This window comes from Trichinella spiralis (assembly GCF_000181795.1).
Source record: "Trichinella spiralis strain ISS 195 chromosome Unknown Scfld1557, whole genome shotgun sequence".
Classification (NCBI taxonomy): Eukaryota; Metazoa; Nematoda; class Enoplea; order Trichinellida; family Trichinellidae; genus Trichinella; species Trichinella spiralis.
Window position 1 is genome coordinate 1761646 of NW_003528496.1, and position 21439 is coordinate 1783084.

At 39.4% G+C, this 21439-nt stretch overlaps 6 protein-coding genes across 6 annotated transcripts; 3 read left to right on the plus strand and 3 right to left on the minus strand.

Annotated features, from left to right (window-relative positions):
- Positions 1 to 2340: 2340 nt before the first annotated feature.
- On the minus strand, positions 2341 to 5357 carry Tsp_05019 (zinc finger in N-recognin family protein). The gene is made up of 16 exons (XM_003369565.1): positions 5311 to 5357; positions 5110 to 5260; positions 4576 to 4752; positions 4130 to 4263; positions 3972 to 4032; positions 3721 to 3861; positions 3579 to 3665; positions 3468 to 3521; positions 3377 to 3418; positions 3252 to 3314; positions 3155 to 3199; positions 3043 to 3093; positions 2834 to 2938; positions 2618 to 2780; positions 2499 to 2554; positions 2341 to 2433 (listed from the first exon to the last, which is right to left on the minus strand). The coding sequence occupies exons 1-16, from the start codon at positions 5355 to 5357 to the stop codon at positions 2341 to 2343; spliced, it is 1470 nt and encodes a 489-aa protein (XP_003369613.1).
- Positions 5358 to 5685: 328 nt separating this feature from the next.
- On the plus strand, positions 5686 to 7027 carry Tsp_05020 (putative transposon Ty3-I Gag-Pol polyprotein). Its single transcript, XM_003369566.1, has 4 exons — positions 5686 to 5731; positions 5955 to 6133; positions 6475 to 6772; positions 6918 to 7027. Exons 1-4 carry the CDS (start codon positions 5686 to 5688, stop codon positions 7025 to 7027), a joined length of 633 nt encoding a protein of 210 aa, XP_003369614.1.
- Positions 7028 to 8142: 1115 nt separating this feature from the next.
- Tsp_05021 (conserved hypothetical protein) lies at positions 8143 to 12700 on the plus strand. The gene is made up of 7 exons (XM_003369567.1): positions 8143 to 8574; positions 8659 to 9298; positions 9745 to 10211; positions 10262 to 10484; positions 10658 to 10795; positions 11600 to 12241; positions 12531 to 12700. The coding sequence occupies exons 1-7, from the start codon at positions 8143 to 8145 to the stop codon at positions 12698 to 12700; spliced, it is 2712 nt and encodes a 903-aa protein (XP_003369615.1).
- A 62-nt stretch (positions 12701 to 12762) lies between these two features.
- On the minus strand, positions 12763 to 14031 carry Tsp_05022 (conserved hypothetical protein). The gene is made up of 4 exons (XM_003369568.1): positions 13892 to 14031; positions 13408 to 13546; positions 13216 to 13369; positions 12763 to 12950 (listed from the first exon to the last, which is right to left on the minus strand). The coding sequence occupies exons 1-4, from the start codon at positions 14029 to 14031 to the stop codon at positions 12763 to 12765; spliced, it is 621 nt and encodes a 206-aa protein (XP_003369616.1).
- Positions 14032 to 15126: 1095 nt separating this feature from the next.
- Positions 15127 to 17237, plus strand: Tsp_05023 (histone acetyltransferase HTATIP). Its single transcript, XM_003369569.1, has 11 exons — positions 15127 to 15187; positions 15554 to 15622; positions 15677 to 15774; positions 15828 to 16031; positions 16088 to 16201; positions 16235 to 16324; positions 16373 to 16513; positions 16574 to 16667; positions 16739 to 16851; positions 17027 to 17100; positions 17150 to 17237. The coding sequence occupies exons 1-11, from the start codon at positions 15127 to 15129 to the stop codon at positions 17235 to 17237; spliced, it is 1146 nt and encodes a 381-aa protein (XP_003369617.1).
- A 284-nt stretch (positions 17238 to 17521) lies between these two features.
- On the minus strand, positions 17522 to 19372 carry Tsp_05024 (protein DDI1 protein). Its single transcript, XM_003369570.1, has 7 exons — positions 19364 to 19372; positions 18843 to 19095; positions 18637 to 18789; positions 18448 to 18553; positions 18131 to 18387; positions 17950 to 18053; positions 17522 to 17842 (listed from the first exon to the last, which is right to left on the minus strand). The coding sequence occupies exons 1-7, from the start codon at positions 19370 to 19372 to the stop codon at positions 17522 to 17524; spliced, it is 1203 nt and encodes a 400-aa protein (XP_003369618.1).
- Between the last annotated feature and the right edge of the window lie 2067 nt (positions 19373 to 21439).

Below are 21439 nucleotides of genomic sequence, written 5' to 3' on the forward strand. Positions count from 1 at the left end.
ACCGTATTTTTCAGGAGCAGTGAACTTCTTCTGTATTCTTTCTTTACTTAGCGGTGGGATGAACTCAACCGCTCATCAGTGGAAACAACAACCAGAAATTGCAAGTGGCTCATATTTCGAGAAGACTGTTGTCAAACAGTTCAACACTGTAAACAACACGGATTAACACAACAGAGTCGAAGAAAGAAACGTTAAGCAGGATCATGATCATAATCTTGACTGGACACAATGCTCTTTCTGACAATAATCTTCAGCTCGATATTTTATTAATTCAATCTGAATAATAATTAGCATGATTTGCCAACTAAGGCGGAAGCAGATTATCTGAGCAGATCGCTGGTCATCAAGTTCAGCAGTGCTGCTGAGCAATGGCGCTACGTGCAAGAAATTCGGATACAATAACTTGCCAAGCAACTCACACATGTACAAATCAATTCGTCACAGCAACAGGAGCACATTGGTCCGTGACGTGATTTTCACTCCCGCCAATCGTAGTCATCCTGCCAGTCACTGCACAAACATTGGAAACCCATTTCCCACATTTCAGTAATAATAATAATAATAATAAAACATTTATTTTATTCAATAGAAACAATAACAAATAAATACCGCATATCACACAGTCGCTTGGTTAATGTCAGTCTAATTTCTTTGTGCTTCTATAGCAAGATGGATATTATTGTTTACAAAGAAACAGACTAAAACAGATTCCTAACACCATACTATAACTATGAAACAACTATTCCACAACCATACTATTACTGTAATACAAGTATACTAACACTGAGACGGTAGATGATTTTGAGGACCGGTCCAAGATGCGGACCTAGGTTTGGAGCAAAACAAATCCATTGTTATGTCTCTTGTAAATGTCAAATGAGACAAGCGCCTTTGAGCCACTATCATTGTGAATTTCCCAGTACACTCGCCAAGCAATTAACATGACGTTGTTGATGACATTTCCCCATTGTTTGAATTTTAGTGTAGACTGGTTACCAGATAACAGATTGTCCATTATATCGATACCAGCCATGAACCGATTATTCTGCTGTATGATGTTCGGCAATCAGACATCGACTGCAATGTGGGTTCTTCTGGAGTAACATCTCACGTGATTCACTGGCTGAGCTGTGAGATGGTTAGACGCTAATCACTACACTGTCACCATTCCTGCAGCATGCAAGCATTTCAACATCATACCTAAAATCAAAGAAGCCTTGTCTATCTTAGCGACAACTTCATTCAGATTTTGCTTTTGCTGCACAAATGGTTCCCGTCGATATAATATTTTTGTAGGTTAAGTTTAATATGCTGTTTAAAACATTTTAAAGAAATCCGAATAATTAAACAAATAAAATATCACAAATCATTCGCCCACTTACTGATCAAAGCTGAATAACTAATAAAATATCATGTCATTCGACAATTCTCATTGAAACGCCATACAGTCTGCCTATCAGTGAACAGCCAATCAAAAAGTAGGTCAAAATCGAGCGAACGAACGGTGAGCACACCATTCCTGAAGTTCTGGAAAATTAAAAAAAAATATTTCTTTATAATAAAGCTCACTTTTGGGTACATTTGTCATTTGTTTATTATTTACACCGATTTACTTATTTATAGCATGAACTGAAGGGCAGAGGAATATGATTACTTGAACTTTGATCATTTGACACCTAATCAAGTAAATAAGAAGGGAGAAAATTATCATCTTTGCTACAGTGAAATTCAGTCGTTCAGATATGTGCTTGTGTACCGACTAAATTTCATAATGATGAATACAGAACATCTATCATACCTGTATGTATACATTCGGGCAATGGATCGAAATTACACGAATGCTGTTGCTTGACAACAGCCAACACATTCATATTTGTATATGAAAGCATTCGTCATAGAGAACTATGACATTTTGGATGAAATTTTTTTCCAACGTATTGATAATGAATAAGTTTTTCAGTTTACAGATTATCATGCAGTTGCAAATATTTGTTTTACATTGTCCATGCTCTTTGTCATATTGCACATCTAAATTTTCATTCACTTTTGTTTTCATTAAAATTTGAAATCAAAACAGTCTTTCCATATGAACCGCAAATGAGAGGAAATGTGATGAATAACGCGGAATATTTTCCGGTTCGATTAGTAAATTTACTGCATTTCAAAATTTTAGCCTACCTTTGCCAACAGTGCAAAATGTGTGGAGATGCTTCCTCTTCAAGAAACATCAGAAACAAAAGAAAGGAAGATACTAACGAATAAAATGAAATTAAATGAAACAATGAAAGAAAACTGAAAAAAATCTAGAAAAAGTGAAGTAAAATATATTTTCATAAGTAACTAATATTTCTTGTCTTCATAGCGCGCACGCTTGTTTTCAATGATGCGTTCTAATCGTTGATTAAGACGCTGAACATCTTCCATAGTTATAGTCTAAAATGTAAATTCACGTTCCTTAAAAATGTGAAACAATTAAAATAAGTCTTTAATTTTATTACTTGTCCATCACTTTCAGCAACCATCTGTGAAAATTCTTTCTTCATTTCCGCAATTCCTACAGTTTAAAATGTTTCAAACTTGAACCGAAACATCAAAATATTCTATCTGAAAATTTTACCATATGCTATTTCTAACTTTTGCGACGGATTCATTCCAACAGTGTAATGATCGAACATTTCTTCTACTGATGACATAGTATTCTTTTGTGAATTCTCGTTGTACTTTTCAAAAGTATCTTCATCGTCCAGCAGAAATTCACAGTCATAACTTTTATATAAATCCTACAACAATTACAATTTTATTATAACATCCAGAATACTGTAACAATTAATACCAAGCATAGTAAACAATGACATAATTCTTTCCGCCATCCATTTCTCATAAATACATCATACGAATAAGATTCCAGAGTTCGACCAGAAAGTAAACAACTGTTACTCTATAAAAATTTAAAAAATACGTTTTAATTTAATGCAATCATATTAAATTTTAACGCCATTTCAATTTTTCAATCATACTACATTATTGTAAAAAATCAAGTACCTCCTCATTTTTAACAGCAGGTAGTACGCATTTCTCTTCATCAGACAACTGCTAAAAAATCATATTTTATTTATCTTATGAAACAATACTTATTAATTATTTGATTTTTAACTGCAACATTTTTCACTTCAGCATCAGCATGTTTCACATCTTCAACCTTCAACAAAATATAATGATACTAATTCTCATGCAAATATATTAAAAAAAACCTTTTCAGCTTTTAGTTGTTCTACACTTTCAGTTTCGTTGCCTTCTTCAATTACACTGTTCTGCTAAAATAAAATTTCCATTATTTTAATTAGTTAACAAAGAACTTAAATAAACGCTTCAGTACCTTGTTTTCCGCTTCAAATGCACCGTGTTCAACATCTACAGTCTGAACATATTAATAATTACTTTAAAAATTAATGTAACATCAAAAATACCTCTGTTTCTGACTTCTTATCTTCATCAGTTTTTTCCATCACTCCATATTTCTCCTAAAATTTAACATAACTCAGAAAACAATTTTAAAGCGAAAATTACTTACTACATACTATGTAAAACGCTAAAAATGGTCTTTTTGCAGCGCAAACCTTGCAAATCAGTTCGTTATCTCCATCCTCATAACTGCCAGTTATATGCTAAAATGGAAAATAGACAAGCGCTTATAAATGATACACTACTTTATATTTTTACGCCTTTATGAAACCAGTCTTCACAAAAAATGCATGTAAACATATCGTCCTCCATTGTTTCGTTCGACTTTTCATTGCAATAGCAATATTTGCCTTCAAAATTGTGGCCATATATATTCTTCTCGTTAACTGGATCTTTCTCCTAAAATAAATGATCATGTAGTAACAAATAAATGCCTTGGCCATTACCTTTTAGTTATTTTATATTTCAAATACAAGTAAATTTTTGTTATTAAAAAAACTGACACCTACCGGGACAAATGAGCAACATACATCTTTATTCGTGCTATTTCCACAGTCACACCGGAAATTTCTAAATTAAATAATATTACTGCAACTTATTGTTAATTTTTTTATTCAGAAAATTTTAGTAACAGCATGGCATTATAAGATTTAACTGAAAAACATACCGCTTCGTGTATAACTGCAAAGCATCGTGTGTATTGTGGCATTTCAAGTAGCAAGCAGTACAAATACCACAAAACGAACCACTTTTCTCCCAACAAGTAATACAAGAATAAATTGCCTGTCGCTTCACATAGCCCTAAATATTTCAAATGGATGTTTAAAAAACCAACTGAAAATGCAATTACTTTTAAAATTAAACGGTGCTGCAAAGTAAGTCACAAACAATATTATTTCAACGTACGCTTCTATTAAATACTATGAACATGCAATCAAATAATTACAACTAAAACAGAATTGTTATAAGATAAATACAAAAATATGAAAAAAAATCAGCAAAATTTAAGTAATCATTCAAAAATTATAGACAAAAATGAATTCGTAAATAAAAAAATTAAAGATAAGAAAATTAACATCTCAGACAAGCTTAATGTTTTTCAAATGCAAATACATGTAGGCAGCTTACGAGTGGATATGTGCAGTCTGATGTCCCATGTGCTCCGGCCAGCTCGTCAACATCTTCATAAAACTGAATAAGATCATTGATATTCAAAACGGGTTCAGATTCATCGCTCATGCTTTTTTTACAAGTAAAAACACTTCGGTCAAAATGCCACCTCAACGTCACCTTTTACTGATTAACTTTTATACTATAGATCTGAAGGTATAATTTACGAATTGGGTCATTTTCAAATATTTTACAGCAAACAATTAAAAACACAATGAAACTAGATTAAAAAGCATTAGGTTTATTTTGTTAATTTTGTATTTGTATGAAATGAAAAGCGTTTTCACTCATTTTTCGAAGCATAAATGTCAAAGCCATGAAATATAAATTCAAAAATAATGAACATAGGATTTAATTAATTTAATTGTAATTTAAGCAAATAAATAAATATTTTTTAGCTTTTATTTGCAAAATGCAGTTAATTTAACAAAGGTATTTGTTTCGGACGGAACAATGGGGATACTGTAACATTCGAACCTTCATATCATACTGTTGTAGTTTCGCTTCAATATTTTCTCGTGTGATCGATAAAATCAATCGTACGTGTGTGAGCGTGATCAATAAAACCTTCCTATCCTCTGTACTTTGCGTCTTGTTTCTGTTCGGCACTCGACACGCTTGAGTTTCCCTTAAATTTGAAGCCTACAGTCCACTACCAAGTTATCGGAGGGAGTTCACCGCATCGTCTCCAATGAACATTTAATGGTCATCCGAGCCGGAGACATGAAGCAAGCAACTTACGGATAGTGAAGTGATGATGGTTTCAGCTGCCAGAACAAGGTCGAAGAAACTGGCAGTGAACCTAATCGACTGAATCAACTCCTGGAAGAGTTGGATGAGCTATGCATCGCCTCCGCTGACGCCTGCGAGATTAAGGATCAAATATCAATGACTAAACGTCTGTATCTCGAGACAGAGGCCCTTTAGACAGAGCTAGAGCAGAACCTGGAAGAGGAAGAAATGCGGAGAGCATCTGAGGATTGGTCAAAGTATCGGAAGACCTTCAGACAGCGGAAGGTGAAGGCGCGCGCCTTGATCCGCCAGATGCAGTGAATGCAGGAAGATCAGCCAACGGGTGCTGATGATGCTAGCCTAGCTGGTAAGTCAGCGCGCATCGGGAATGGAAAGCTGCTGGATCTGAGACTGCCGCAGTTTTCTGGAGAAGTACTGGAAGCTGCGTTGAATTTCGCTTACCCCCTATCCTGCTTGGTAGGTGTCGTAATTATTTCGAGTTGTAGTTAAAATGCAAACGAAAATATTACTGTAACTTATACCCTTATACTTATCATATAACTGATAATATAATTCTAATATCGTTGCAGCATCACAGGGAACAATACTGCACTTTTTAATAACTGACAATCAGGTTCCAATACTGACTGTAGTTCTTCGCGCCTTATTCGTCCACGTGTTCTTAGCAGTAACGACAGTCAGAGAGAAACAGTTTTTCTCAACGAATTCAACAAAAAACGCTCAAGCAGAATCACTTTGCAAGCGGCTGGTGAGACTGCTGCCGACTTCTTCTTTTGATTTCTCCACACTTCTCCGCAGACTATCAGACTAGTTATGAACTTCTCTTCTTCTCTCATATACATACGAGTTTCTGGTAAACATCACATATTTTCTTTGCCGTCTGAATATAATTTTCACAGAGAGTGTATGTTATGGGCAGCTGCCTATTATTGACATTTCTTCGGTGTAGCTTTGTCGGGAGTTAATTGCTAAGCGTTCGAGTAAACAAGTTATTTATAGCATCTAAAAATAGCTACTAAATGTTCAAGTAAACATTCTAGTTTCTAACAATCTCAATTCAATTTGAATAACTAACTTATTTCTGTCTAGCGTGCACGCCGCCTGATCAATCAGTCTCAGAGCTCAGGGGGTTGTCTTAAAGGCAAAAAAAGTCTTGTTGTCGACTGTTCAGTCACGATTAACAGGTTCATTCTACTGGATGCTTACCCTTTACCAAAAATAGACTCTCTCCTGCAGAGGATAGCAAAGTATCGAGTCTTTAGTACCATTGACTTGAAAAGCGCTTATCATCAAATCCCCATACTGAACGAAGAAAAGCTGTATACGGCCTGTGAAGCTGATGGCTCTTTGTACCAATTTACCCGTATTCCGTTCGGAGTGACGAACGGTGTGGCTTGTTTCCAGAGTGTTATCAACTCTTTTATCGAAAAGGAAAAAACTAAAAGGGGTCGTCGCGTATCTAGATGATGTAACCGTTTGTGGACTGTCGCAAGACGATCATGATAAGAATTTAGAACAATTCTTATCTGCAGCCAAAAAGTGGAACTTTACCTTCAACACAGCCAAATGTTCGTTCTTGACTTCGAACCTGCGCATTCTTGGTCACGAAATAGAAAATGGAGAAATACGACCTGGCCCGTAGCGCCTACAGCCGTTGCGAGATCTACCTTTACCATTGGATGCGAAAGCTCTCCAGCGAGTACTCGGCTTGTTTGCTTATTATTCCCAATGGATATTTAACTACTCTTACAAAATAAGGCCCCTCATTGACACTAAACTCTACCGTTATCACTGGAAGCCAAAACAGCGTTCGAATGTAATGTGGATGATTAGGTTATAGCAAGCGGAACAACCGAGAGAATAATTAGCTACTAGGGAGGAGAGAACCAGCCACCGTAAGATGATCACTTGAGGACCATTAAATACAGTATTTCAATCACTCATCACGCGAACAAATTAAAAAAATGACATTGAGAACTCCGCTGTAAGAGCTGTACGAAACTTTACACTTCGATCTGGAAACTAATGCTTCTGATGTTGTGATCGCAGCCGTGCTGAACCAACTAGGGCGACCTGTCGCATTTTTCTCAAGAGCCCTGCAAGGTCCCAAAAAGAGGTATGCTGTCATTGAGAAGGAAGCGCAAGCGATTATCGAAGCATTATCTGACAGGACGGGCGTTTTACTATGAAAACGGACCAGAAGTCAGTAAGCTTTATGTTCAAAAAGAAACTATAACGAGCGAAATTGTAGGTCACTCGTTCGTTGATATTAGTGTACTGTGTTGAGAACTCCCGGCGTAATCGGCGGGTGTGAACGCGAGTGAAAAACGTGACCTTGTGTGTGTTGTGTTGGCGTGTAATTGTTTTGTATGATTATTCCCGGGTAAATCTTAGTTTCCGTGTGTTGTTGTTCCCGAACTGTAACTAACGCTCATATGCCGGAGAAAGGGCCAGTGACCCGTTAGTGAAATTCAACTGTTCCGAGTACAGTTGGATCGAATACATATTTTGGTGCCACGAGCCGGGAAGGCCGGAATCTGAGAAATTTTGATCTTGTGTAACGAAACAACACTTTTATTCAGTGGGTTATAACTATATAAAGCGATAACACACACGCAAGAGGGTACACTCACGGCAATACTGAACTCGTTAGCACGTCGACTCAACGTCACTTTATGCCAAAAATTAGCTCTCCTACTGTGGGTTATTGATGTTTAGGTTGTTGAGATCGTAATCACATTACACTTGTTTCACGAGATGAAGATTGAAACAGTTAAGAGGCGCCAACAGATTGAACAGAAGCGTCTGCGGGAGACCATTCTCCAAGTGCTGGATCAGCTCGAGACAGACTCCTCTGAGTTAGCGGTGAGGAATGCCCTGCGTGCCTTGGATGCGCAGTATGCGGAAGCGCACCGAACTCAAGTCGCATTGGAAGACGTACTCCCCGATGGAGTGTCTCTGGAAGCTGCCCTTTATGAAGGGCGCGAGTTATGCAAGGAAGTATTCACAACACGCACCCGGGCTGACACCTTCTTGAAAGAGAAGGACGAGAGCAAGGAGCCAGTGGCGAAACCTGCGTTGACCGAAAAGTCGCAGCCGAAGTCGCAGCTGGGGAAGCTGCAACCGGTGCCATTGCCAAAGTTTGACGGTAACATCCTGGAGTTTAAGTCATTCTGGGATCAATTCGAGGTGAGCGTTGATTGACGGATAGACCTTGGTGCCATCACCAAGCTTCTTCATTTGCGGTCATGTTTGTTCGGCGCAGCGTTGAAGGCCATTGAAGGAATCACGGTCTGCGCGGAGAATTACTCTGAGGTCGTTCGGACGCTCCACAATCGATTCCATCGAGTGCCCGAGGTGGTGGAGAGTCACATGTTGAAGGTGGTCGGCTTGAAGGAGTGCTCTGAGGACGGAGCAGCGGAGCTGACGATGCTCCACGATGACTTGAACTGTCACTTCCTCGAATTGAGAGCTCTGGTGAAGGATGTGGACGCAAACTTGAGCGGCTTCTACGCTCTTCTTCCGATGATCAAGAAGAAGCTGCCGCCAGACACCTTGGAAGCCTGGAGGGCATTCGTACAAGAACTGACGAATGAGCAAATTACCTCAGCGGTGTTCCTCTCCTTCTTGCTGAGCCAGTCTCAGATCAAGAGCTCGGCAAGGAAGATGACTGCTCAGAAACCGGAGCGGAGGTTTGAGCAGGGAGAGCGTTTCATGACGGCCACCATACAAGTGGATCCAGTCGGAAACTGCGTGGTGTGCTGCGGAATCCATCCTGTTGAGAGTTGCCCGCGATTCGTCGAACTCTCCGGGCCGGAACGATGGCAATGTGTCCGGAAACATGGACTGTGTTTTGGATGTCTGCGAACAGGGCACCGTAGAGGGAGCTGCCAGCAGAATCTTGATCAAGCAGGTCAGCATCCTCTGCTTGCCTCGGAGAACCCCCACCGTCGTCAGAACCGCAGACGAAGCAGGCGGCCAGCAGCTTCATGAAATGCAAGACCCGCGGCGCAACCGGATGCATCTGTTAAGGAGAAGAGCCCGACAACGGCATCTGCCCAGGGTTCGGAAGCAGAAGATGGGGCTTTTGGCAGAGCCGCGACTGAACTCGCTCCAGTGGGTGTCTACTTCTCCTCGACTGTTCGGGCTCCCGGGGTCCTCCTGCCTGTCGTTCAAGCGATGGCCCACGGTGAGAACGGGAAGAAGCGATTGGTCAACTACCTTCTCGACAGTGCTTCGGAGAAATCGCTCATCAGGACTCATGAACTGGAGCTCAGCGGAACACCAAGCGCGGTGACCGTCAGGGGTGTACATGGCCTGAGTGCTAGAGTTGCCGACTCACGCCACGTGCGTTTCCAGTTAGGTCAGGTACATGTGAAGAGACGGCTGTGAGCACGAAATTGGAATTGACAGCGCTCTGCATCTCGAGCATTTGCGATGATCTCGTTGCAACCCTGACGCCCTGGCCACATGAAATCGATCTTCCTCGGACAGCGACCCTGGCTACTCCGCCCAGCCTCACATCAATCCATGTCTTGATCGGATTCGACATGTACTATCGAGTACTAGGCAGAGGGCTGAGAGTAGCAGGAGAAGATGATCCCATTGCCATGGAAACCATCTTTGGGTGGATCCTTTGCGGTCTGAAGGCGCGATGTTCAGCTGGCAAACAAGAGACTACCATGGTCTTGACGGTAACGGAAGGTAGCTCTGCCGAAGCGACGGAAGAACTCAACTCGCTGTTGAGAAGATTCTGGGAGATCGATTCGATTGGGTGGTGCAGGAGGCAGAAACCAATCCGGACGAGGACGTCAAGAGAAAGTTCAGTGAGTCGGTCACGTTTGATGGAACGAGATATGTCGTCTGACTTTTGTAGAGAGCAGGGGCAGTGCAGTTGCCAGACAACCACGAGGTCGCCATGCGACGTTTGAGAGCGTTGAGACGGCAGTTGAACCGGGATCCTGAGAAAGACCAGGAGTACTCTGGAGTCATCCGTGACTACCTTGACCGTGGATGGGCAGAAAAAGTGAATGGAACATCAGGTCCGCCAGGAAGAACTTGGTACCTCCCCCATCATGCCGTCTACCAACACAATCAAGGTAAGATGAAGTGTCGGGTGGTGTTCGACGGTTCTGCGAAATGGAACGGGACATCCTTGAATAGCTGTCTCGACCCAGGACCGAAGTTGCAGCCCGACTTGGTCGCCCTGCTCCTCCGGTTTCGCTGATCCAGGATCGCGCTTCAGGCTGACATTTAAAAGATGTACCTGCAGGTCGGATTGCGTCCGGAAGATCGGGACATTTGCCGTTTCCTATGGCAGGAAAGGGACTGCGGAGCCCCTGTGAAGGTCTATCGGCTAACGCGGGTGGGGTTCGGCCTCACGTGCTCTCCATTCCTGGCCATGCAGGTGGTGAGGCACCATGCGCAGCGCCGCGGGAACATTGACGCGCTGACCGACAGAGTTTTATCGGATATGTACGTCGACGACCTGGCGACGAGCTGCGATGGAGTTGACGAGGCCCGACATCTCGTCCAGAGGTTGACCGAACTGATGAAAACCGGCGGCTTCGCTCTTAAGAAATGGGCTAGCACTGATCCAGATGTATTGATGGACCTCCCTCCAGAAGATGTGTCTTCAGCTGATGAGGATCGGCTGTGGAAGACGCTTGGTTTGCACTGGAACTGGCACAGCGACCACCTGACGTTCATGCCCATGCCGGACATCCATCCGGAGCGGCATGATTCCAAAAGGCAGTTGCTCAGTTTGGCATCCCGATTATTCGACCCATTAGGCTGCTTAGCCCCCTTCCAGTCTGTTCCATTCGCTCTGGTTGAAGGGTCTTGACTGGAATGACCAGTTACCCATCGACATCAGTAACGTGTGGTGTCAGTGGAAGAGAGAACTGGAGACCCTGGAAAGCGTCAGAGTCCCACGCGCGTTGATGGTCACTCCAAGAGATCAGGTTTGCCACTCTGAATTGCACGTTTTTGGCGACGCCTCCGAACCAGCGTATGGCGCCGTGGCATACGTGATGATGGAGTCCCTGGACGGGGCCAAGTAGGTGAGATTCTGCCTCGCCAAGACCCGCGTCGCTCCGGTCAAGCGACTGAGCCTCCCACGGCTCGAGTTGATGGCTGCACTCCGCGCGGCGCGCCTGAAAGAGTACGTGGAACGGGAATTATGCCTTCCCTTCAACCGATCCACCTGTTGGAGCGACAGTACTATTGTCCTCAGTTGGATCCAAGGACGACACTGCCCTGGTGCCACCGTCATCCCTTCTCCCACTCAACGGCCCGGTTGTTGAGCTCATTGTGCGAGGAGCTCATGAATCTGAATTGCACGCTGGACTGAACCAAATCTTGGCAGCCTTGCGGCGTCGCTTTTGGGTGGTTCGGGGCCGGAAAGCAGTCAGGAGATGCATCAGAGCTTGCATCATCTGCCTGAAGCACGACGCTCGTCCGTTTTGTCCACTGATGAGCGACCTTCCGCCTGAAAGAGTGACACCGACATTCCCATTCAACAGAGTGGGATTGGATTTTGCTGGACCGTTGTACGTGAAAGATGAACAGCGGCCTGCGCAGAAGGCGTACATCTGCCTGTTCACGTGCATGGTCACACGAGCGGTGCACTTGGAGGTGATGTTGGACATGACCACGATCAGCTTCTTGGCCGCTCTCCGCCGATTCATCGCCAGACGCGGGAGACCGACTGTGATTCACACTGACAATTTCCGAACGTTTAAGCAAGCCGATTCCTTTATGCGAAACCTGCTTCACGGAAAGTCAGCTGGTAAGATCCAGGAAGAATTGGCGATGCGGCAGATCGAGTGGAAGTACAGCACCGACCGAGCTTCTGGTGAGGAGGCTACTGGGAGCGGCTTGTCAGATCGATGAAGAACGCTCTGTGGAAGGTCTTGGGGAAAGCATTACTCCGCAGCTGGGAGTTGCACACAGTGTTGTGTGAGTTGGAGGCTCGGATCAGTGACCGGCTTCTCACCTTGTTGAGCGAGGACCCTCATGACTGCGCCCCGTTAACGCCGGCGCACTTCCTCATCAGATGAGAATTGGCATCTCTCCTGATTCCCGCTGCGTCCGCATCGGCGCCGACGAACGCATCCGGCTTGCGTAAGCGTTGGCGACTCCAGCAGCTGCTGATGAAACATCTGTGGAATCGATGGCTGGAAGATTATCTGGTGACTCTCACCTCACGAGGGAAATGGACGAAGATCGGACGGTAGCCGGAAAAGGGAGACCTAGTGTTCCTGGTGGAAGAAGGCGTTCCGTGGAATCGTTGGAAACTAGGCTTGATCATTGAGCCGTTGGCGGGAAGCGATGGGGTCACTAGGGCAGTGAAAGTACGGACCGCCCGAGGCCTTCTCATCCGGCTGAGCAGATCGCTAATTCTTCTCGAGCCAGCATCGGTTCGGTGATGAACCGCGGTCCATCACGGGAGAAGTCACCAGGCCGGTCGCTGAGCTGGTGGTGTTGGAACCAGTCAGCGTAATCGATGGAAAAGAAGATATCCCATCGTAGGAGAGGATGTTCCGGAAGGAACAGTGGGGATACTGTAACATTAGAACTTGCATATCATACTGTTGTAGTTTCGATTCAGCATTTTTTGTTGGTGTGAGCACGATCAATAAAACCGTACTATCCTTTGTAGTTTGCGTCTTTTTTCTGTTCGACAGACGTCAAGCTTTAGTTTCCGCTAAATTTGAGGCCTATAGTTCAATACCTATTTATCAGGAGGGGATCAACGAATCGTCTGCAGTGAACAGTATTTGTTAGAAACTAGAACTTATTTGCACATTTAGTAGCTATTTAAGATACTATAAATAACTTGTTTACACGAATGCTTAGCAATTGACTCCTGGCAAACATTACGTCGAAAACTGGAAATACTTGGCAGTTGGCCAATTATTTGCTCTCTGCTAAAAATAATAGGCAATCGATATTGCCAGAGTGTGTATTGAAAGCTCAATTCCTGGAATTGAGGTTATATTTAGATAGCAATGAAAATACGTCATCGTGCACGAGAAAGCAGTGGTAAAGAAGAGTAGTAGTAGTATCAGTCGTAGATGCTGTGAAGTCAACCGTGTGTTTGAGCGTTGTTGTTTTGAAATCGTTGAGTAAAACTGTTTCTCTCTGATTGTCGTTATTGCTGAAGGCAATAAATTTGAGTGGACCGATGTTTGCTTGGACGCAGTAGTTATCACAATTAACAAAGAACCAGAGAAAGCTTATTAGTCACGTGGACGAATAAGGCGCGAATAACTACAGTCATTATTGGAACTTGGTTGTTAGTTATCAAAATATAATATTCTGCCCTGCCTTTATTACAGTATTATTGAAAGAAACATAGCAGTCAAAAGATAAATGCAAAATATAGATTAACACACTGTTGTGGAAAAATAAATTTGTTCATATTCGTAAGAAGCTGCATTTACATTATGAATGCATTATGTAGACAACGGAAATGGAGATTCTGTCGTCAATGTTAGAGAACCTGCGCGTCAGGACAGTACGGTAGCGTACTGTGATGCGTGAAGAGCGAAGGTTTATTGCTGCAAGTGTGGGGTTGTTGTTTGTTTTGAAGATTGTCTTCAGTGTGTTTTGCTTGTGTGTGTGTGTGTTATATTGAGTCATTTCTTGTCTTATCTCTGGCTCACTATTTTCGTTTTTGGGTAAACTGTGTCGAAACTTGATCTAGTTTCGATTGACGGTTATCGTGACGGAAATCAGTGCAACACGGTTAAGGTCGGATTGTCGAACGTATTTGACTTTCCCGCTTTTCCATACGAACAAAGATACAGTACACTAAGATCGCGAGTGACAGACTTGTAGTTTCGCTCGTTACACATTTCTTTTGTTGGAAATTGTTCGGTAGCGAACCTTTGCATTTGTACCTGAATTCTGGTTACGGTAGTCTACAGTAGGTAGGGAATGTAGGCGAGTGACCTGCAGCGATGAGTGTGTGATCTGGGGAGTAGTACCAGTGAGATTTGTCCTGTATGTGTATGTGCGTTCGTTTTTTTGAACTGTGAATTATCTTTCCATGTTTGTATCTGATCCTAAGCTTGCACCTTCGTTGAATAAAGTGTGTGATTCACAAATTGTCTTGCATTGGTGTCACTTTCAGAAGTGAACGTGAGTCAAATTACGGCTAAGTGATCATTGTTGATTTTATCTACCGTTGAATAAAATCTGTTGTCTGCTAGCTCTTAGGCGGCAGGTTTTGACGCCAACAACTTTACTCTTCATTTGTTAATTAGCACTGAAATCATGACAGCATGCAATGCATAAAGTCGGACTGAAAATTCAAAGTAAATGTATGCTAATATATCAGAATGGTGGTTTAATTTTGAATTTTAAACCAAGAAATTTTTATGTAAAATTAATGTATCTGATGTGTGTGCTGTAGTAATTTCTACATAAGAATTATATAAATTTTGTATTGTAAATAAGTGGAAATGGGAGATTAAAATTGCGTTTGTGGTGATTTATTTTTTTAATTTCTGGCAATGAATTACATATCATAATTAATGTATTTAATATTTGTCATTATTGTGACATTTTGTGGTTTGATATTTTTGTGCATCAGATTTAATATGTTAAGCAATTATGAAGAATGCTTTTGTATAATAAATATTTGTTTTAATTTTGTACCTCTTTTCAATTTAATTTGTAATTTTAGGTGAACCGTTGTTTTAACTTGAAATTGATAAAAAGTGTGCTGACATCATGAGTAAACAAATCATTGGAAAACGATTTTACGTTCAGATGAGTGAACAGTCTGAATGGCGTATGTTTTGCTGTTGATGCTTATGTTAATGAGAAAGTTTTGTCAGTAAAGAGTTTTTCCATTTATAGGTTTATTATCCGAGATCTTATTATAAATGATTTAATCAGTGTCAATTGTGTTTCACTGCTTTTATTTTTTTGGTTTTCATTAATTAGAATTTTATGCATTTTTGTCATTAATTTGAATAACGTGATTAATTAAGTTTAATGATTCAGCACTTTAACGTTATTTAACTATTTTAATGGCAATTTTTGTATTGTTTAGCATTAGCTTAAGTAAATTGTGAATTTCATAAAATTTGTCTTTGCTATTTTTGTTGCAAATTTTATGACAACTGCAGGTCTGAGTGCATTTGAATAATTTTAGATGTGGCCGAGATATTGTCGTCGAAAGTAAAAGATGATCAAACGTATTATTATGTACATTATGTGGACTGTAAGTGTATAAAAAACAAAAATAAACGTAGTTTATAGTTTTATTTAAATTTAGTCAACCGTCGACTAGACGAATGGATTCCCATGGAACGCATTGATTTTACGAAACCGGTGGAAACGAACCGTTCATCTGTTAATTCTTCACAAAAAGAGGTTAGTAAATTGAATAAATAAATTTGAAGTCGTGTAATGATATTTAAGTTTAGAAATCTAAAGCAAACGGATCAAATAAGCAGAAAGCATTGCAAGTGAAATCTGAAACAAATGGAGATGCGGAATCTGCTTGTGTCCCTCGTGGATCGATGCGCCATTCGATTGATGATAATTTAACACCGAAAATCAGAAATGTTGAACAGATTCTACTTGGTCATTATCGAATACAACCATGGTACTTTTCTCCATATCCTCAGGTAGATATTTAGGTTGAAAAGCTGATTTAGTTTTCGAAATTTATAATTAATTTTAGGAGCTTTGTCAGTTGCCCTGCATTTATTTATGCCCATTTTGTCTGAAGTACGTGAAATCGATGGATTGTTTGAAACGCCACGCAGTATGCATTTTGCTTCTGATAAACGGTATGGTACATTAATTGTTATTTATACTTTTATTTCAGCAAAAATGTCCTTGGCGTCATCCTCCAGGAGTGGAAATTTATCGCAAAGATAAGTTATCCGTTTTTGAAGTTGATGGACGCAAATCAAAAGTATATATTAAAAGATTATGTTTTTCAGCTAATTTTATTTAATTTAAGACGTATGCAGAGAATTTGTGCTTGCTAGCCAAGTTGTTTTTGGATCACAAAACACTTTATTATGACACGGAACCATTTTTGTTTTACGTCTTTACTGAAATGGATAAATTTGGTTGTCACATCGTGGGTTATTTTTCAAAGGTATATATTATTTAATTGTTAATTTGTGTGATCTTTGTAATGTTTTTATTAATCATTAAGGAGAAGATATCGACGGAACATTTCAATTTGGCTTGTATTCTTGTGTTGCCTCCTTTTCAGCGCAAAGGTTATGGTTCATTGATGATTGAATTCAGTGAGTGATTTATTGGATATTAGTTAGATTAATCATTCTCTGCTGAATGATTAATATCTTCTCACATGCAGGCTATGCTTTGTCCCGCATAGAGAAGAAAACAGGCACACCGGAGAAGCCCTTATCTGATTTGGGTATGCTTTCATATCGAAGCTATTGGGATCAAACGATAGCTGAAATTGTAGTAAATTTAAAAGCTGAAAATGGCGAAAGACCTCAAATTAGCGTGATGTATGCAATTTTATTATTATTATTATTACCTGTTTTTTAACTATAATGTTATTTATTTTTATAAATTGTAAAGGGAAATTTGCGAATTAACTGGTATGAAGAAAGAAGATGTTATTGGAACATTGCAGTATTTGAAAGCAATGCGATTTTACAATGGACAGCACATTCTGGTAGTGTCTGAAGAACTGAAGAATAATTTGCGGTTAGTGCAGCTAGTTTTTATTATTTTTTTTATCTTTTAATTGTTTTAGTCGAATGATGTCAAAAAGGAAGCTGACAGTGGATGTGTCGCGCATTCAGTGGAAACCGAAAGACTGGATAAAACGACGAATGGGATGAGCTTTGTTTTCAATGAACAAATTTTAAATATGAATTTGCTTCACCAAAAATAAAACAACTTCACGTGATAATGCAGTTTATTAAGTTTGATTCAGTGAATCGGAGCACACATCAGTAGTGTGACATCAGTTCTGAAATTACATTATAGAAACGACCAAAATTTTTTTAATATCTAAAAAGAGAAGGAGAAAGTCACTTTCAAATACAAATATATAATCAATAAGAAAAAACGTCAAATGGTAATTAATGTATGATATATAAAATGCGGATATGCCAAATTTTCTTCACTCTGCAGGAAAATGTTTGTTAACGTTCTGCGCAACAAGATATGCGACAGCTTGTTTCACATTTTTTCTTATTCTCAATGCTTTGATCGCTTCTTCTCGACTGAAGCCAAATTCCATAACTTTAGCAATATCCTCTTCATCCGGAAGTTGAGTTGATGATGATGACGACAATTCTTCTTCACTTATTTGCATACTCTCTTCAAACAACTCTATCTTCTTCTCCATTAGTCCTGCTGGTAATTCGTGTTCCATTAAAAATGGGGCACTCACTCCTGTTGTCCCAATTACTAGACAGTTCTGACGTAAATCAATAACACACTAAAATAAATATGCAACTGATCAAATACAATTTCACACAAAATACCAATGAAAAGTATTCTTTTCTCTCGGTCATTCAAAAATCATAAATAAAAAAAAAGTATCACTTGATGTCGTTTCAGCATATCCAAGCCAAGCATGATATCAAACATATCTTCTTCAACAACCATTAAAGAAATTGGAAAAAAATCATTACCGATCTGAAGTTGAGCTAGAAACAAATAACAGAAAGATAAAGTAAAATTAAGCATAAATAAACAGCAAATTAAACAGATCAAGAAAGTATACCTATATGAATACGTCCAATCACAGCACACGTACCGACACCTTTTGCAATTCCACGAAAACGCTTATCAACCAAACGTAGGATGTTACATTTTTCAGCCAACTTTACTGACATAACTGAAGACTCGGCTCCACTGTCTACAAAGGCTTTCACTTCTTCTCCGTTCACTTTACACTTTATAAATAGCATCACTACACGAGCAAATGATTCCGGTACATGTTCAATGGCGTGTTGTAATGTGTGATCAATATTTTCCTGCCTGTATAAATAAAAAGACAAAATCAGCAACACACCTCCTAGTCAGTTAAAAATATTTTACATTATACTATCTTCAATTCGACGCTGCGCTTCTGAATTCATCAAATCACTGGCGGAAAGTGATAAGTTTGATACTCCAAAAGATTGCATTATTCGTCGAAATTCCTCTAAATATTAAATACATTCATCAAAAAAATTAACAATATCATTAAACAGAAATTTTAACTGTAACATATTAACAATAAATTACCAATGTTTCCAGACTGTAATGCCTGAAGTACAGCTGGACTTTCTGAACGAATTCTTTGAAGCATCTGTGGATTCTCATTCATCATTCTAGACAACAATGTTGTCGCTACGGCAGGGTCAACTGGCCCTGCAGAAGATGTAAGCGAATCGCTACCTAAATAAAATATTTTTTCTTAATTTAACAAGTAAACACTGAATAAACAAAACCTAATGATTGGGCAATCGGTTCCACATTTACTGCCAGAACGTCAGCATCTTTGATTCCATAGTCTTCAATTGTACGCTCGAAATCTGATACCAGTTCGCCATTAAACATAATTGTAATAGAATATAAAGACTCATCTAAACGAGGTACAACTCCTTTGGTTTCTCTCAAAAATTTTTTGATCGTCCATTTTAGCTTTCCACGCACATTGATAATGTCTTGCTGATTAATTACCAGAGTGATTTGAATACACATCTGTAAAATACTAAATAAATAATTTTAAGTAATTTTAATAAGTTTAAAAATACAATATGCATAGAAATTATAACTATGACATATAAATCCACGAAAAAAGAAACACGAGTAAAATTTTCAAATTGTATAAATGAAAAAATTGCAGAAAAGGTAATTCAAAAGATTGATTAGGTACCCTTAATAATTAGAATTTTTCTGTCAAGAATAAATTAAAATTTATTAACAAGAAACAAAATATCACAGCAAAATCCATACAACAGATACTGACCCTAAACATAATGCAACGTCATCAAAACATAGTATATTATTTTGGAAAATCAGGTATTAAAAATTTAGTAAATGATTTACTAAAATTACAAGCCGAATTTTAGTCAAAAAATTTATTTATTTATCTTGTAAATTAATTTAGATCAATTTTTTCGGATTTTTATAACTTTTTATTCATAAATTTTCAAAGCTACTGTTGTCAAAAAGAAACCCACTTTCTATAAGGATGCTCAGGTTTTTTATTCTGAGCGGGATTTATTCTATTAAGGAGTTCTTGTCGACTTCGCTGGTGTCTATTCCTCTAGGAATAGTTTATTCAAAGTTCTAAATACAGATCACCACTAACGCAATCTGTTCTATAGATCAATCAGATGTATCAACGATTAATTCGACAAACACTATTCTATATGTTAAAAAATCTTTAGTTCAAACTTGAAGATCTTTTTTTGTAGTGGACTGTATAGGTTAATTATAGATTATCAATGACAGTGGGTGTGAATAAGAATCAGTTTATTCAGAATAAACAATGATTAATAACAATGATACAGCGAGAGAAAAACGGTTCAGGCGGTATTCGATACGGCGTGTTCCGTGTTATTGTCCCTCCTCCCTCCTCACTCGTATTTATATCTTTTTCTTGACCTCACTCCGCGTCTGGCGACCTAGATCATCGAAAAGTAATTAGAAAATCGACTTGGTTGCGCAATCCCTTAGACTGTGCAGCTTAGCCGGGGTCTGAACAGGCGTGCTGTCAGCCACATTTCACTTTGACGCTTTTTCAGCAACTGACCACCGGAGTTGTGGCAGATATATGACAGGATGCTGACCTTTTCACCTCTTAATTGCGAATGCATTGTTCACCGTTGAGAAAAACAAGGGGTACAGCTGGCGTTGCGTCACCGTTGTTTTCGTATCAGGAGTAATGTTTTTATCACGGGGAGTTTTTTGCTGATTGGTTGTAGGTGCATTGTTTGGTGATTGGCTAATGACGTCTGCTATTTTATTAGCTAATTATTGTGATAAGTGATTGGGTGAATAACTGTGCCGTTTCATTAGCTATTCAGCTGTGATCAAGGATTGGGTGATTGTTGTTTATCTACTCTTTTCCACATATGGGTGCATTCCATTGAATTACCTTATATGTGCATAAATAATCATTTACCATTTTTTAAAGAAAAAGCTTTTAGTTATAATCTGGAAATGTGTATATTTGTTTTTAGATTTTGCAAATGATACTTTTAAAAAGCTTTTGCGTTTTATATTTCACTGTTAACAAAAGATTATCTTATTGCATAATTTTATTCTTGTAAGTTTGCTTTTGCATTTTATTTCTTCACATCTATGCTGATCAACAGACTGTTTTCACAGAAACTTTTCTGCTATTCGATATAAGCGCTTCAGAACGAAGCAAATGTATAGTACAGAAATTTCCATTTTACAACAACAAACAAATCTGAACTTTATTACAATATATACCATGGGCAAGATGGGCAATACAACGATAACGTGGAGAAAGTCCAATTCTAAACTTGTAGACACTGTGCCACGGCAACCAACTAATCGTTATATTGAAAACATGGATTGCCTGTAATACTGCAATAATAATGTACTACATTAAGCCATTGTTTGTATGCTTATTCACAACCCGTATTTGTCATTGTGATTTGTGCACTTGAGCGTGTGGCGTCACCCTTTGTGTTTATGTCGGTTCTTTGAGATACAATCTGACATTAATGCACAAGCCACAAATTCATGCCATGATAAATGGTGGTCTGGAATTTTTACAATGCTGCAGATTCTTTCTCAAATGAACTCATTATCTGACCAAGGCAGTGAACTCCATGATATTGCACAATTATTGTTTCACTCTCAACANATGAGAATGAANCATATTAGCANGCACATGAAAAANNCCAATTTATGCTCCTTGGTTGCTGANCCAGGGTNAATTAACTTATGATCATATTTTGGCAGAGCAATGCGGTACTAGAGCAAGATAANCGGACANCACTCGTGAGGAAGTGAANCATNAAGANTGNAAAAATAATTTTCTTTCAAGTTTTGTTTGGTGAAAATC